Genomic DNA, 17,828 nt, shown 5'->3' on the forward strand with positions numbered 1-17,828 from the left:
GATCAAGAGTAATTTTCCTTTTCAGGCAGCAAATAAATACCCTAATTGTGCTTTTTATCCACACTGGCCTGCAAAAGTAACAGGACGCTAAATACCTATAAAACTGACTGAAACTCGGGAAAAAGCATATTTATATATCTGCATATGGTACGCTTGGATATCAACGTAATTCTGGAATTACTGACTTCCTATCTTAAGCTTAAAGCCCCTCCATAAAACCATGCACTTGGCACAACGCAGCTTCCCCAGACACCTTCAGCTCGGGCTTCTCAAGCTGCTCTGGGTTTTCGAGCGAGCGCTGGGGCTCGTTTGGGGTTGTTCGCTCCCACGCAGTGACCCGGCTTAGGTGCGGTGCCCTTCCTGAGCCAGCCCGACCCACGGCCCCCAACCCTGCAGCGGAGGCCGCTTCTACACCACTCACGCGCCTTGCTGTAAGCCTCTTTGCCGGCGCGGCATGCCGCGTCGCAGCACAGCTCCGCCGCTCCCGGCTCCCGCCTCCCTCCCTCCCTCCGAGCCGGAGCGGTCCCGCGCCTGCGCGGTAGAGGCAGTGAAGGCCGCGGCGGTGTGGGCAGCTGGGAAGGGGGCGGCCGCATGCGCGGGCCGGCAGCTGGTGCGCAGGTGAGGCGGGCATGGGGCATGGGGCATGGGGCAGGGACAGGGACAGGGACGCTGGGGTTGGGGGTGTGCGGCTCGGCCCGACCCGGCCCGGCTTGTCCCGCGTCGGCTCGGCCTGGTCCCGCCCTGCCGAGCCCCCGGGGGCTTCCGTCTTCTGCTGCTGGCAGAGGGAAGGAGCTGGGCCTCCTGGAAACTCGGTTTCCAACCGCCTCCCCGGGAAGTGGGTCCTTCTCGAAGTTCAGGGGGTGTGGAACAGGCCTGGGAGCGCGGTGGTTCAGCCTCTGGGCAGTCGTCTTGTGCCGCAGCAGCCTCGGTTGGCGGTGGTCAGGGTGTCTGGAAAAGCTGCGGTGAGAGAAACTTGTCAGCCCAAGAACGTATGGAGGCAGTGGTGACTGACGCTGCCTTTCGTCTTCCCCAAAAGCCGCGAAGTCACATTTAGTGCCTCAAAATAGCCTCGGCTTCCCGCTGCCTTCCAGGCTGGTTACCGGCTGTCTGGGAACGGCCTGGCATGGTTCAGGCGAGCCTGAGACGCAGCTGGAGAGAAAGGTGCCGTACTCGCCTGCTGTGAGGAGATGCACCAATTAGGGGCACTCTCAAGGAAAAAAAAGTTGAGGTACATGAAGCTGTGCCGAGCACGGAACTGTGTCAGTCTGACCTTTGGGTCCCTTCTGGCATGTGGAGTGCTTCAGACAAAGGGGAAAGAAAAGCTGAGTTCTGGTCATGTGAGGTTTGGTCATAATAAATGCATTTTAGCTTTCTATAGTTTTCTCTCCTAGATTGAGTTTGTTGATAAAACTTTTTAATTTCACATGTTCCTAGCATAACTTGTAAAAAAGATGAAATTTATGGCTATCATCTGAAGCTCTGTCAAAATGGGGAAGCTGTAGAGTTTGTGGAAACTGCTGGGGGAAATGTTTAAGGATTTGTTGAATTAAATATGAAGATCTTTCCATCAGTATATCCTTTAAAATGCTGAGCATTTCTCTTGTATTGCAACACCCTCCGTGACACCATGACATAATGAATATGTTTTCTTACACAAGTCTATGTTATACAGACTCATCTTGCTTGTATAGCAGGTAGAGGGTATTTGAGGTCTGACTGACTAACGTTTAAGGATACCTACCAGCTCACTGTGTGGAAGGTATGCATACACATTTTCTTCTTGAATGAAGTGTACAGTGAAACCTTAGGTTGTCTCTTGAAGTCTTAGTTGGAAGCAAAAGAAGATGAGATCATTAAAAGTGCTGCTCTCATTTTTTTTTCCAGTGTATATTTTTTTTCCTAGGTAATGTAAACATTTCAGTTACACACAAGAAAGAAAGCAGGCATGTCAGCCCTTTGTCCGCCACCATCTCCTGCAGTTGCTAAAACAGAGATCTCTTTGAGTGGTGAATCACCTTTATTAGCTGCCACTTTTGCTTACTGGGACAATATTCTTGGCCCCCGAGTGCGGCATATCTGGGCCCCAAAGACAGAACAGGTACTTCTCAGTGATGGTGAAATAACTTTTCTTGCTAACCACACCTTGAATGGAGAAATACTTCGAAACGCAGAAAGCGGCGCAATAGATGTGAAGTTCTTCGTCTTGGCAGAAAAAAGGGTAATCATTGTGTCACTGATCTTTGATGGAAACTGGAATGGAGACAGAAGCACATATGGACTCTCAATTATACTTCCACAAAGTGAACTTGGCTTCTACCTGCCCCTTCACAGAGTGTGCGTGGACAGGTTAACACATATTATAAGAAAAGGAAGAATATGGATGCATAAGGTAGGTGTATTATTCATTACTAAAAACAGTTGTCCAAGTTGTCTTGAGCAAAAGCAAGAATTAAGATTACATGACACCTGTTACGTTTCAGTCCAGACACAGAAATTCAGCAGAGTCTGACCTCTCTACAAGTACACAGTTTTAGAAGATTAAAAGTTACCAGTATGTCAGGAAATCCAAGTTTGGGGTTCTTACCCAAATAATTTATCCTTGTAATATTATACAACCTGGACTAGGATGTCTGGGTAAACTAGATATGTTACAGTTTTTCATCTCTAAATTCAGTACAATTTTTTGCTTTTAACTGTGTTTAAAATAGGTAGAATTGTAAATTTACTGTGTTTTCAAAGCATGGTTTTCACCCTTGAGAACCAGAAAAGGGAACTGATAGGATTAATGTTATTGTTGTTAGAGTTTTATTTCATTAAAAAATAAAAATTAAAAAATAATAATAAAAACCATTAAAAAAAACCCCAAAACCCAAACATATCCATGAACTATTTAGCAGGTGTGACATTGTGTAAAACTAATGTGTAAAACCAAAATATATCAATTTTAGCCCAAATGTTTCTAGTTTTGAAACTCAAGGAAAACATGGTTAATTTCTCAGAAGAAGCATAACTCTCATCTTTGAATACATTATTGATATTTCCTAACGAAGTGAAAATTGTTACATGCTATTGTTTAGAATACTAACATTTAACTAATAAAATTTTGAATCTCTGTAATCTTGATGGAGTACTAGTTGTCTGAGAGCAGAAGATTGCATGTTAGCTGTAATGTGTATGGTTATGCATGTTTGTCTGATGGTTTTTACTCATCTTCTTTTGTTGACCTTTAGTCAACATTCTTGGAAGTTCCTTTTTGAGTACCTTTATGTGAACTAAGATTCCAGATATTATATGCTTATATTTATTTTTGTTGTGTTGTTTCCTTTTTTGTCCATGAACAAATCCCACTGATTTTTGTTGTATTGTCTGATGATGGTGTTGTCCAATTCACTGTGTCTTCATGCATCTTGATTTTTCAGAGGAAGGATAGGACATACAGTTTATTTTCAGTACTTCAGACACACAAACATTTCATTCATAATCAGGTCTTCTAAAGCCCTGCTGAATGTTAGTGCTTTTAACATGGGTGCTACGTCATGTTCTTGAGTACATTGCTTCTCTGTCAGTTATTGTCCTCTGTATTGACTTTTAATGTGAGTAGTCTAAAAAGAATTGTCCATCATTCTTAGCTATAATAAATTTTTCTTTTTGGACATTGATTCATATCAATTTGTTCCCACAGTAGAAATAGTCTTCAAGTGGCATTGAGAATAAAAACATGTTTTTTCTAATAGTTTCTGTAGAAATGATTCAGTAGGTGGTTCTTTTTTTTTTCAGATTATTTTGAAGCAGATAGGTCAACTCAATCTGAAATAGATATAGAGATTATTATTATTATTATTATTATTATTATTATTATTATTATTATTATTATTAAAATTTTTTTTAGGAAGATCAAAGATCCCTGCAATTGTCTGCAGTTCTGCAGCCTTACCTAGAAAATGAAAATAAAAATTTGAAATTTAGGCATGAGTTGTAGAAAAATTGTACTGAATTGAAACTGGCTTACTTTGTTTCCTGCATTTTGAAGCACTTCAGCAACTATGGCTACAACAGAGAAAAAAAAATGTTGAAGTTGTATCTGAAAAAAACTGTCTTTACTCAGGAATTTCTAATGGATGTGGTTATCAGCTCTTGAGTTCGGTGTAGACATGAACAACAGCTCCAGCTAGGTTTTTAGAAGAGAAGAAACCTGAACTCAAGGTCTAGGACAAAAATGGAAAAGTGTTCAGACTGGTAAAGAAAGGCAAGCATCTCCAAGGAAGTTGCCTAAATGGGATTAGACACCCCTTTGATCTTTTTTAACTTGTGTTCCAGATGTTTGTCTAATACTTCTGAGCAGTTTTATTTCTGAAAAGAAGTAGCTTTCGCTGTTTGTTCAGCCTTATCTCCATGAAGACTTACTTATTTCTTTAAAACAAAGGATCTTAATTGTCAAGGATATTTTACTTCACTGACACCGAACTCAAGGATGGAGATGCCCTGAAGGAATCTGCCTCATTCATTGATGGTCTTTAACAAAAGCTTCTTTTAGCTGGTTAGACAAGTTACATCACTGTTTAAGTGAGATTACTGTAGCCTGTTCCCTATTCATCTGCTCAAGGAAAAATTGTGTAAACTCTTCTTACTTGAAGTTGTTCAGTTTTGAATAGTTCAGTCATAGGAAAAAATGAGTAACCGATAAAAATGCAATAACCTGTCAGCATCTAGCAAAATATATCATTAGGTCTCACAGCATCTTCCATTTTTTGTGTATTGTATTGATTACTACAGTGATTAATGCTGAATTCTCTTAGTGAATAATAACTTGATTGTGTCCTAAGTTGCATTTTGAATACAGTTTGCTACTAAGTATGCTCTATTTTGAGAACCATTGTCTGTCTCTTGTGTGTGGTGTTCTCTGTATTTTTAGGTTTTATGTCTCCTATACTTTGCTTTAAAACAGTGTTTTGAAGATTTGTCAGTGTGTCAAGATGTGGGGAAAAAAGTCCTGCTTTTCCTACCATCCCTAAATAATTTTTCTCATTCTAGAGATCTCATTTTTCTCTTGCTGCATCAAGAACCATCAGTCTGTACCTTACACATTTGAAAATAAAAGCCCATACATAAAGTGGAATTTTGCACCCTAATCTGATCACTTGGCATTTTCTTGCTCTGTAATGAAGAAACATAGTGTTTTGTCATTGTCATCACACCCTGTCTTTCCTGCTACTGCTGCCCAAGCATGTGTGAGGTTTTACTGGGGAAAGAGCAGGGAGCATTGATCTGTTTAAAATTACATAACTTCCTGCTCATTTCAACTCTGTAAAAGAAAAAAAGAATTGAACACTGAAATTTGAATCTCAGAAGCATACCTCCACGTGGAAGAAACTGTACCATTTGACTTTTGTGTGCATACATATATAAACAATTATCAGAGAGTTTACATTTAACTGGTTCTCTTGCTCAGGAGAGGCAAGAACATTTCCAGAAGATTGTCTTGGAAGGCACAGAGAGAATGGAGGATCAGGTAAGGGCCATCTCAATGCATATGGCACAACATCACAAAACTATGACTGCGTCTGGTGACTGTAGAAGTTGGTGCTGCTTCTTATTTTTGGGATCCAGGAAGATACTTTGGACTGGCTGATGACCTGTCATGCACAGGAGGCAAAGTTTCTGAAGACAGGGTGGTGGAAGCTGTGAACAAGTTGAAAGAAAATATATTTCATCACTTCATGGGTAAAGTGGAAATCTATGAAGCATATTACCCTTCAGAAAAGGAAAGTCATTTATTTGAACTTAAAGCTCTGTAAAGGTAGTAGCTTCCATAGATTCATGCTTGCTTCCTTGAGAGGATGGTTTTTGCACTAGGTTGTTATCTTTTTGAGTTACAGAGGCGTATGGAGTCTGTCATGTTGGAATCTGGTTAGAGACCTAATGGATAAGACTGTGTAAAGAATTTGATTTCTGAAACTATAAATACAAAATTTTGGCTTCAGTTTCTTGTGATAAGTTAGATAAATAATTTTGTGTGCTTACAACAAATACGCCTGGTTTTGGTTTCCTGTCATTGTTAAAACATCAGACTTGGATCTTAAGTGCTTCTCACTAATTGCAGATAATGTGGTATGATCAGATTATCTCACTCCAAATATTTCTTGTCTAGGCCAACAAAAGTGATTGTGAAAGTTAGCACAGGACCTTGGAAATACATCTTAGGAATGATCTTAAGAAGCAAAATGTATGTTTCCAGTCTGTAATTACTGATGAGCAAAGCCCAATTTCTGTTCTTCTCACACTTCGAAACAACAGGGACTCATGTTTTTCATATAATATTGCAAGTTTATGTTAGTAGTAAAATACTGCAGAATTTAGTTTTAACTCAAGCATTGTATTTATTGCACAGGGCCAGAGCATCATTCCAATGCTGACAGGAGAAGTCATTCCTGTAATGGAACTCCTTTCATCTATGAAATCACACAGTGTTCCAGAAGAAATAGATGTAAGTCCTTTTGTTCTTTGCATTCTTAATAAAAGTGTCTTTGGCACTATAGTTTGATAGTCTTTTTGGTAGACAAAACCCCGCAGTTTTCATTGATTCTTACATGCTGAAGTTGTTTCACATTAAGGTCCCCAAAGTGATACAGGGAATGGTTTAGCATTCCTGTGTTAAACTGGTGAATAACAGCAGTTAACTAAAGCAGTGGGCTTTATGGTCAGCACTTACCAAAACTGACTATAGGACGATACCATTTTAAGAGTGGAGTGGGAAGGCTATTTGATGCAAAACAACATGAACAGGCATGCAAATGGTTATAATGATACCTGTTTCAGCATGGTTTAATGTTCTTAGGGAAGATGTGGAAGTGTATCGCATGCACGCACAAAGTATTTTGGACAAGATTATAACAAAAACCTACTGGGAGGAATCAGACTGGTGACTGGTGAGGAATGTTTAATAATTGAGTGACTTTCTCCTTTTCAAAACGCTTTGGCTGAAGTCTGAAGATCTATTTAAGGTGTGCTTTTTTACACAGTCTTACTACTTAGCTTAAATAGTTTTCACAGTTCCCACCTGTCATTAAAACCACAAATAAATGCAGGGTTTTGTAGATCACTGTCTAACCTTTGTTTGTATTTATTTGCATTTCAGATAAGTGACACAGTGCTAAATGATGATGACATTGGTGATAGTTGTCATGAAGGCTTTCTCCTCAAGTATGAATTTCAGTTTTAAGTTATGCTTTATTAAAATGGTTTAAACTTACGTGTGTGTGTATATACATACATCTTTCTATATGTGCATTGAACATGCTTTACATTAGTTTTCTTCAAAAAAGGAGCATGACTTGTATTTGGCTTTTTGAGACTTTTGTGAAATACAGTAGAAGTCACTGTCTTTTTGGAAGAATTGGTATGGGCTAATAGTGCATGTCTAGGCTGTGTTGTCACAGTAATTTGCTTGATAATGGAATTCCTATCAATAAAAATTTTCTTTGATATGTATGTTTAATATTAGGAGTGGGTAATTCAAAGTCTTGCTTTTTTATGAAATACTAAAAGAAAAAAAAAGGGTTGTTTCTATTGCGTAAGCTGTAAGAGTTATTAAGGGTATGGTTATAGAGTACTTATTTTTAAGTGGCATATTTCTCCTTCTTCCCCTGGTTTTAGTGTGTAAGTGAAAGCAGTTGCACTTCAGAATAACTTAGTCCCTTCATGTGGCAAAGCATACCTCACGAATTTTAATTGTTCTGTTGCCTTTCAGGACGTCTGCAGTGTAATCACATAGCTTTATGAAGTGCTTAGTGCCATCTATTCTTAGTGTCACATATGCTTTCAGAACTACAGAAATTCAGGTGTTAAATCAGCTAATTTTTTCACAGTAATGGAGTGCTTGGTTCCATAGAGAATTTGGAAAATAATAAAGTTAATATCCTGGAATTATTGTAGGTTAATTGGAGATGTATTGGAGGTTAATATCCTCCAGTTATTGTGAACAACTAGAGAAGTTGGTCCTACAGTGGTGAACCATTCTCATACCTGATGGAGATTTATTGGACTGTAGGGTATCAGTTATCTCCTTGCTGCTGCCTGAGGTCCTGTAGATATGGGCCTATAGGAATAGGCTTGTGTTTATATTAGAAGTAGATCATTTGTGATAAATTTTTTTAAATTTTTTTGACAAGTCTCATTAAATGTATTAACATGTTTGGCTTTTTTTTGCAGTGCAATTAGTTCACACCTGCAGACCTGTGGTTGTTCTGTAGTTGTTGGAAGCAGTGCAGAAAAAGTCAATAAGGTAATGTGCTTTATAATAAACCAAACTTAAATGCTGAATATTAGGAATGTTAGTGTGGCTTGGAAACCTTATCTATAAACATACTTGAGGCTGAAGAAGGAAGTAGTACTATTGTTTCCTTATCTTACTTCAGCTGATTGATCCAGCAGTTGGTAATTCTGCCTGAAAATTGCTTTATCAGTTGTATTCTGGCATCTATAAGTGTTAAACAATCAGTAAGTGAGTCAGACCTTTCAAAATTAGGTTAGTTAGCAAAGATGTCCAAAGTGAAGTCATCTGAACTAGCTTGTCCAGTTCAGCTATGTCAATGGGTATTGTCAGCGTGCTCTTAAGAAATCAGTATGTGCATGATAGTCTTATTCCAGAGAATAAATGAGCTTCTATATTATGAACTGCTTCTGTCTCAGGGATTTCAAAACTCTCAAGTCTTTAATCACACACAAATGTTGAAAAAGGCAATCCTATTCCAGTGATTGCAGTATTTTTTAAATTTGTGGTTCTCTTTGTGTTGTCTGCCTCTTCAGTGGGTATAAAACAGTTTTAGCTGGAAGATCATTAATTAGGTTTGCTTTCAAGAAAAAAAAAATAATAGGCAAAGTACAGATATAAACCCCTAAAACTCAGTCCTGTAACAAAGAAACATTCAGTGTGCCATATTTGCTAGGTCACATTGATAGGGATGATGTTTAGGGATTTAGTAGGGAAGAGTGTATGTGCACCATAGTGGTCTATTTGGGAGGAGAAAGGTAACCAGAAGCTGTCATTTCAGAACAAGAAAATAATTAAATTTTCTGGTAGAGGTTTTTTTCCCCACGGTCTTATTATTTTCAGCTCTTGTAAGCTTGTTACAAGATACTTAATTTGAATTATTTCCATATCAAACTATCACACTGCTTTTCCTCTAACATTCTGTTGTAAATTGAGTTTCTTGATGCTAATTTTAAGCTTATCCAATATGTGCAGGAAAAATCGAATGTGGATGTTTTCCCTATTCAGAAGTTTCGAAGTGTTGTTTTTTTTTGGGGGGGGGGTTTGTATACAGCTTTTTGATTATGCTGAAATGCTAGTTTCAGAGAAATTGAAAGCAACTCCTGGAAAAGATACAACTGCGTTTACTGTCCATTGAAATGGACATTGAAACTATGGTGTACTAATCTTTGACCTCTGGCTTATTTTGTAAGACTGAAACCTTCATTTGAGAAAGCTCTCATTTCAGTTCTTGATGCCCTTTTTATGTGTCTGTGTGTATTCCTTCAATGTGAATAAAAATTAAGAACAGTGAGCCTGCTGAATGCATTATATAGTAATTGTTTAATTAAATTCAAGAGGGCATGGTCTTAAATTGTGCCGGGGGAAGTTCAGATTGGATATTAGAAAGAATTTTTTCACGGAAAGGGTGATCAGACATTGAAACGGGCTGCCTGGGGAGGTGGTGGACTCTTCGTCCCTGGAGACATTTAAAAAGCAACTCGATATGGCACTCAGTGCCATAGTCTAGTGACTGTGGCGGTAGTTGATCAAGGGTTGGACTCGATGATCTCTGAGGTCCCTTCCAACCCAGCCTATTCTATGATTCTATGATTCTAATTGTAGTCTATAGGTATTGTATATTATGTCTCTTGTACTATGTAGTACTCCTTGCTATAATGAAATATTGTAGTCATCCTTTTAAAAAATTCAAGACACCTTTAGTAAATCCGTGTTTTGAAGTAAGTAGTTTGTGATGCTTTATAAGAAATGGAGGGCATAGATATTTTGTGTATTGGCAGTGATGGTAAAGCACCTCTGATCAAGTGTACAGTAAATACTGATATTAAAAAAATAGTAACAAGCAATAGGGGAACAAGAAAAAAGAAAATTCCGAGTTCTTAGCTGGAACCAGATAACAGCACTAAATACATACTGTTTCAGCGATGCAAAATTTGCATATGATTAAGTTAGCACAAAAGAGGAAATGTTAAAGACTTAAGTGGTTATAAAACACTTAAAAGTTTAGTTTATAAAAGAATTAAAAGGTCTGAATTGTTTTGAGTATGTAAAATTGACAAACTAAATACTATAGGAAAATAAACAATCTAGAAGAATGTGTGTCTTGGGCCATCCACAGTAAATTTCATAAATTCTACACAGATTCTTACCAGCAGTGTGCTCTTTGTGCTCTGTGGTGCAACTATTCTGAAATGATTGCTTTCTTTATGGCATACTTTAGCTTTCCTGCTGAAAGGGCAGATAGTAGGTTATCCTTGTTTTAGGTACCTCATAAACTGCACTGTGCAGGGATGGAGCCTTCTCAGACACCTTAAAGACCACAGATAGGACACCACAGGCTAAGATGGACAAAGCAGCAGCGTGGAATACATGTTCTTATTTGGAGATGATTACTTGTAGCTGTTGCAGTACAAGAGTTGGAAAGTGGATAATGAAACACCTTCCTTGCTTTTAATGGAGAGTTTGAGGAAATTAATGAGGAAATAAGCATGAATACTTATGTAGGAAATTGACTGTGTCTGATTGGAGACAGTATCTGCTGTTTCGGTATGGTATAAATAGAATAAGGGGCTTAAAAATCTAGGGAAATAATCACAGGAAGTAATGTTTATGTAACAGGAGGAAGTAGGAAAAGGCAAAGTGATTTGTCCCATATAGTTGGGTGAAAAGAAATTGCAAAAAAAAGTTGGTTTTTTTCTTCATTTGGCAAGTTGGAATAATATGACTTAGAGCTTCATTTAAGCCAGTCAGTGTTCTCTGACCTTGGCAAAGTTTTGGCTTTTCCAATAAGCATGAGGAACTTTCTTGTTCATAATTAGAAGTACCTAACACATTCTAATCAGATCTTGTATTTAAAGATTAGTTCATTCCTTATATTTTCATGGTTTTAAAACCTGTTCTTTTCAATGCAGATTGTGAGAACATTGTGCCTGTTTCTTACACCATCGGAGCGGAAATGTTCCAGACTCTGTAGGAATGAGTCTTCTTTCAAATATGAGTCAGGACTTTTTGTTCAAGGCTTACTCAAGGTAAGTACACTTAGGAAAGTTCTGTTCTTCTGTAGTTTCAGAACATTCTGTAATATGTACTTGTGTGCATGTGTACATTCATGTTCAAAAAAATGCTATGATTCCTTTCTGATGCTGTAGCTTTCCTTGTAAATACCTGAATGTTAAAATTCTTACACATCTATTTCTTGAGTATTGCCTGGATTTGTTCCTATACATTGAGGTATAACCTACTTTGGGGTAGAATTCCAAAAGGCATTAAGTTTTTGTGTTGTACCAGCCCCACAAAAAAAAGTCCAACAGTCACCAAGTATTTAAAAAAGGCTGTAGTAATGGGTTAAGATTAATAGAACAATTATGCTTCTTGCTCTAGTGAGCAATCTAAACTTACCAGATAAATATAATACTGTAATGTTAATAGGCTCATAAACTGTATGATGCAATATTGTAATACACAGATTACCTCAATTTGTGTTTTCACTATTAAATGAAGGGAATCATCCATTATGAAGGAGTTTTTACTGGGCTACAGCTACCAGTTCTCTCAGACAGAACGTGTCTAAGCAAGCAAGATTGAAAATTTAGGCAAGATGCTTTAATACTGTTTTGTTCCTATATACTTTTTCTTTTTAAGTAACTAGAAGAATAATTTTTTCCACTAAAACAGGATGCAACAGGAAGCTTTGTGTTGCCCTTCCGTCAAGTAATGTATGCCCCATATCCTACTACACATATAGATGTAGATGTCAATACAGTGAAGCAGATGCCCCCTTGTCACGAACACATCTATAACCAACGACGATACATGAGATCTGAGCTGACAGCATTTTGGAGAGCTAATTCAGATGAAGAAATGTCTCAAGATCATATTATCCACACAGATGAGAGTTTCACACCTGATTTGTATGTATTTCTCTTTCACATCTCTCATAGTTACTTGATTTGGGACAAGATAGTAAAATAGAATGAAGTTTCTATTAAATTACATGGGGTTTTTCTTTCTTTCTTTTAAGAAGCCACTTCAGCTCTGGTAATTGCATTCATTTTAGAAGAATATATCTGTTCCATCAGTAGTTGCATTAAATATTACAAAAATTTGTTTTCCTGATACTTCTAACCATTCTGTGTTGATTTTGTTCCCTGTTTTAATTAGGGATATAAGAGAGCTAAGTGTATTTGACAAGGCCCGATGCCTTTCCTGGTTTCAGTTCATTTCATCTGAAAGTTTTGCTTTAAAATCCTGTATTAGCTTTAAATATAGCAGGAGTATAGTTCCCTATAATTTTGAATTCATTTGTAGTTTCTACCAGATTGTAAAAGTTAATATTATTGCTATGCACAACTGTTGGACAGTTAGTGTCCCTTCATGGCATTACCTCACGTTTGTTTGCTTTCTTTTCTGTAGGAATGTCTTCCAAGATATCCTTCATCGAGATACGTTAGTAAAAGCCTTCCTGGATCAGGTAATTCTTGCTTTTCAAAAAGAACAAGACCTAAATTTTAGTACTTTGAGCCCTAGTAACAGGTAATTTAACATAATAAATAATTAGTAGGCTTGGTAGCCCTTTTTCTTATTAGTACTGTGATTCGTCTCTGCATAACTAGAGGGGAAAACATTTGTGTTATTTGTAGCATTTGTATAATATGAAAACTCCTTCTAACTTACCAACCTGGAGTACTGTGTCAAGTTCTGGGGTCCCCAGCACAAGAAGGGCATTGAGCTGTTGGAACAAGTCCACAACAGAGCCATGCAAATGACCAGAGAGTGGGAGCACCTCTCCAGTGAGGACAGGCTGAGAGAGTTGGTGATGTTGAGCCTGGAGAAGGCTCTTCAGAGACCTCATAGTAGCCTTCCAGTACCTGAAGGGGACACAGGAAAGCTGAAGAGGGACACTTTACAAGACCATGGGGTTTTAAGATGAGGCAGAGCATTTTTTTAAACTAAAAGAGGGTAGATTTAGATTACCTAGTAGAAAGAAATTTTTCACTGTGAGGGTGGTGAGACACTGGCACAGGTTGCCTAGAGAAGTTGTGGATACCATGGAAGTGTTCAGGGCCAGGCTGGATGGGGCTTGGAGCAACTTGGTGTAGTTGGAGGTGTCCCCGCCCATGCAGGGTGCTTGGAACTATAAGGTCACTTCCAACCCAAACTATTGGGTCATTTTGCTGTGCAGCAGTAACTACAGTTATGGTCTTGTGAAAGTTATCTGACTGGTATTAATTTCCAGTCATTTCAAAAAGGAAGATAATACTTTATCCAAGAAGAATGGTAAAACAATATAAATTAATGAATCTGAGCAGCTAGGAAACAAAAAATGTTGCCAGTATCTACAGTCCTGCTGTTAATATATGCATGCTTTCTTACAACTAAGGGTATGTTTCTTTATAATCCAGGTTCTTAAAATTATTCCTGAATTTCCATGTACTCAATTTTCTGGTGTAATTTTTCACAGATCTTTCATTTGAAGCCTGGCTTGTCTCTAAGGAGTACCTTCCTTGCACAGTTTCTGCTAGTCCTTCACAGAAAAGCCTTAACTTTAATAAAATACATAGAAGATGACACGTAAGTTAACCTATAATAGAAAGTAGGCTTTGATGAATGTCTCTTCTTTTTTACAGCACCCTTTCTTTATTTTCTTGCAGGCAAAAAGGGAAAAAACCTTTCAAGTCTCTTCGTAGCTTAAAGGTAGATCTTGATTTAACAGCAGAGGGCGACCTCAACATAATAATGGCTTTGGCTGAGAAGATTAAGCCAGGTCTGCATTCCTTTATCTTTGGGAGGCCGTTCTACACTAGCGTACAAGAACGGGATATGCTAATGACGTTTTAAAGTTATCTTCTGCTGACATGTAATATTGCAGTTCTGCATGGCACAAGAATAAGTCTGTCAGCGTGACCACCACACTTGTGAAAATTGTGGATTTGATAAAGGATGGAGCATTAGGAGCACAGTAACACTACAGACTGTCTGAAGCAGGAGGGGGAATATGAAGTTAGCAAGACAAGCATGATTTTAATGAATCCATCTCTTCTGTATGCTTTTTTAGCAGTAACAGTAGATTTTACAAGAGGTTCATTAGCCGTAGTGGCCTGGTGGATAAAGTTGAACATGTTATGGTGTAAGATAAAGGGAAGTATTTTAATTTTCTCTCCCAGCAACTTGCTTCAGATGTGTATCAGTTTTTTTCCCTGTTACGCTCTGTCAGTAATTTTAGTATTTACATAGGAAACAATACATGCAGCCTCTCGTCATGCAGATTGCATAATGAGAGCCTTCCCACAGAGTTTTTTAAGGTTTTATTCTCATGGTTGTGGTACAAATCTGCACTGTGTCGTCCCTCATCTCCCATTTACATTATCACCTCCTTCATGTAAAGCATTTAAAGATGTTTGCGGGTTTTTTCAAACACTGTAAGTGCTATTCTTATCTGCAAATTATTGACTATTAGCAACTTAAATAGCATATGCATATGGTGGTCATTATTAAACAGCTTTGTGCACCATGAGTGCCAACCAGGATACTGGTCACAGATTGCTGGGCCATCCCGCAGTGAAATGTTCAGTGATCAGGCATAATTGAGCTCTTCCAAACACAAAACAGAAAACTTGTGTCATTCAGCAGCAGTTCATAATCTTTCTTTCTGTAAAATGCTGCTGTTCTTTCAATTGTCATTTAGAATAACTCTCAGATCAAAGTATTGAAAAGACAAAACAGTAATTGTTTTTTCATTTTACATTGCCATTAATATATTTAGTCATCCTTACTTCAGAGATGAGCACATCTGTGAAGTAATATAATCAGCATTTTACTAAGTGAATTCTAGTCAATATTCTTGCCAGTTTTCTTGGTGCATCATAGCACACCTCCATCTTTTCTTTGCTTGAAAATAAAAGCACATTTTCTGTCTGTAAGCCTCAACCATTTTTTTCTCAGTAGCAGGTAGAGTGGAGAGGTGTTAGGTTAATCAAATGAATTTTTTTGGTTTTTGAAACAGATTGGTATGCGCTATATTACAATCAGCATTACCTCAGTACTGCATGTTATTTTATTGCTTTTCTTTTTGAACAAACATGGGAATATATTTGTGTCATGTTTTAGCATAACTTTACAACTCAATAATCATTGTGACAGTGGTACACCTGTGACTTGAGAAGCCGTTGTTGCTTTGCTGTTAAGGTCATGTATCACACTCCTTCATGAACAGTTTTTAAGGTACCTTTTTAGCATCTTGTTTTATGCAGCAAGGCATAAAAGCTAACGAAAAGTTAGGATCATAGAATCATAGAATTGGCTGAGTTGGAAGGGACCTCAGAGATCATCAAGTCCAACCCTTTTACCACCGTTGTGGTTGCTAGACCATGGCACTGAGTGCCACATCCAGTCTCTTTTTAAATAGCTCCAGGGATGGAGAATCCACTACTTCCCAGGGCAGCCCATTCCAATGCCTGAAAGAAATTCTTTCTAATGTCCAACCTAAACCTCCCCTGGCACAACTAAAGACCGTGACCATGAGAGTTGACTGAGAAAAGAGACCAACCCCCACCTGGCTCCAGCCTCCTTTCAGGTAGTTGTAGAGAGCGATGAGGTCTCCCCTGAGCCTCCTCTTCTCCAGGCTGAACACCTCCAGCTCCCTCAGCCTCTCCTCATAGGATCTGTGCTCGAGTCCCTTCACCAGCCTGGTTGCCCTCCTTTGGACCTGCTCCAGGACCTCGATATCCTTCCTGAACTGAGGGGCCCAGAACTGGACACAGTTAGATTCACAACTTCTCCTGAAATGTCCAGAACTTGGAAGGGCATTAGTTTTAAACTGAAAGAGGATAGATTTATCTTAGATATTAGGAAGAAATTATTTACCATAAGGGTGGTAAGATCCTGGAACAGGTTTCCCAGGGAGGTTATGAATGCCTCATCCATGGAAGTGTGCAAGGCCAGGTTGGATGGGGCTTGAAACAACCTGATCTAGTGGGAGGTGTCTCTGCCCATCATAGCAGCGGGGTTGGAACAAGATGAACCTTAAGGTCCCTTCCAAACCAAAAAATTTTAATGAATAAATAATAATTTTAAAACTAACTGCTGTCCTTTATGTAGGTGTACAGAATTCTCTTACTTGTCTTGAAAGATAAAGATTTACAATTAAATATTTGGAGCTTCCGAAAGACCTAGAATTGAGCCCCCGCTGCACACCATTTTGGGGAACAAAAGTCATGAGCGTTACCTGCCTGAATAAGTAATTACATTTTGTGGAGTTACATTTTTGCTGTGCGTGTACGTAGGACTCTTCCAGTGAGCTCACCGCTTCATCAAAAGAATTCATCAGGATTATGGTGACATAAGTTTTTTGTGCAGGGATTGTGTTCCTACCATTATTATTTCCTCCTGTATTTTAATCAGTTCATGCACTAGAAAATGGTGTGACTATGCTGTCTCTACTCTCATGTCTAAAATTGTGGAAAAAATGTAACAAACACTGCTGAAACTTCTAATGTAGAAGTTGTGTTGAAATCTAACAAGCTTTAAATGTGCTGCAGAAATTAATCACTTCAGCTTGATAGGCATTGGAAACAACATTTACAATAGGAACAATAAACTGTTTACTGAAGATGCTGTCTCATATTCAAACTACTAAAAGCTGGAAACTTTTAGTTGCTACTTCTGTTGCACAGCTGTCACGTGTGCACTGTCTTAAATGCAGAATGTATAGTGAAGTAAATTATTAAATGCACCTGCATGTTGTATTGTAAATCTTGCTCAGGAAACAAATAATTATTAAAATTAATGCACAATTTTTGACTTTATTGCTGCTGATTTTTTTTTATAGAACTTCTGGATCTAATACAATAATTTTATATTCATTGAAATAAGGAAGAAAGCTTTTTCTTTCTTAATAATTTAAAAACTGTGCTGACATGGTGGATCATAAACTGTTGGTGATAAGTTACTCAGTTGATGTTAGTCCGTCACTTTCTGTTAAGTGCTTTCTCATTTCAAGGTGAGATGATGGTTGTGACTTTTTATGTCTCTGCTGTGCTCAAATACCAATTTAGCCTCTATGTTTAAAAAGTTTTAATCCCCAGTGTGAGAATTCAGAAATGTGCTGAGTCTGCTTGTATCTAGCGTTCAATTAATTTCTTCAGGATTTTAGTTCCTTACAGTTAAATTAATAGTGCAGGTTTATTTCTTCCAGCTGGGCTTGAAGAGTGAGTGGTGTTTTAGAGCAGCATTTTTTTTCCCATGTAGCATGTAGTAGCATGGTTTCCCAAATCTTGATTCCTTGTCTTTGCATACCTGAAAGGGTAGCAAAGACAGATACCCACTGGAATGTCTTATTTGTTAGAACCACAGAGGATCTTGCCAATCTGTGTATCATTATGTTGTATTATTATGTTGTAGTGTCAGACAAAAATGGGTACTTTGATAATGTTCTTATCCCTCAGCCAGCAGTATGGTACACCAGTACATGGTAGCAGAGTGTCCACATGACAAAGGTGGTCACTTTTGCTTCCCATTCTCACTCTGGGAAGAGAAAGAGAAGTAGTCCAAAAAATGAGGG

At 38.2% G+C, this 17,828-nt stretch overlaps 1 protein-coding gene across 2 annotated transcripts; it reads left to right on the plus strand.

Annotated features, from left to right (window-relative positions):
* The first annotated feature begins 530 nt into the window (after nucleotides 1-530).
* C9orf72 (C9orf72-SMCR8 complex subunit) lies at nucleotides 531-15,542 on the plus strand. 2 transcript variants are annotated; one of them, XM_008495821.2, is made up of 11 exons: nucleotides 745-989; nucleotides 1,904-2,389; nucleotides 5,450-5,509; nucleotides 6,389-6,484; nucleotides 7,136-7,200; nucleotides 8,209-8,281; nucleotides 11,182-11,298; nucleotides 11,945-12,180; nucleotides 12,683-12,740; nucleotides 13,731-13,840; nucleotides 13,921-15,542. In XM_008495821.2, the coding sequence occupies exons 2-11, from the start codon at nucleotides 1,946-1,948 to the stop codon at nucleotides 14,105-14,107; spliced, it is 1,446 nt and encodes a 481-aa protein (XP_008494043.1). In that variant the 5' UTR covers nucleotides 745-989; nucleotides 1,904-1,945; the 3' UTR covers nucleotides 14,108-15,542. The 2 variants fall into 2 exon arrangements, with proteins under 2 accessions (XP_030323711.1, XP_008494043.1); XM_030467851.1 differs by lacking the exons at nucleotides 745-989; nucleotides 5,450-5,509 and adding an exon at nucleotides 531-618 and having other exon boundaries at nucleotides 13,921-14,107.
* The last annotated feature ends 2,286 nt before the right edge of the window (nucleotides 15,543-17,828 follow it).

Source organism: Calypte anna, chromosome Z (genome assembly GCF_003957555.1).
Source record: "Calypte anna isolate BGI_N300 chromosome Z, bCalAnn1_v1.p, whole genome shotgun sequence".
Taxonomy (NCBI): Eukaryota; Metazoa; Chordata; class Aves; order Apodiformes; family Trochilidae; genus Calypte; species Calypte anna.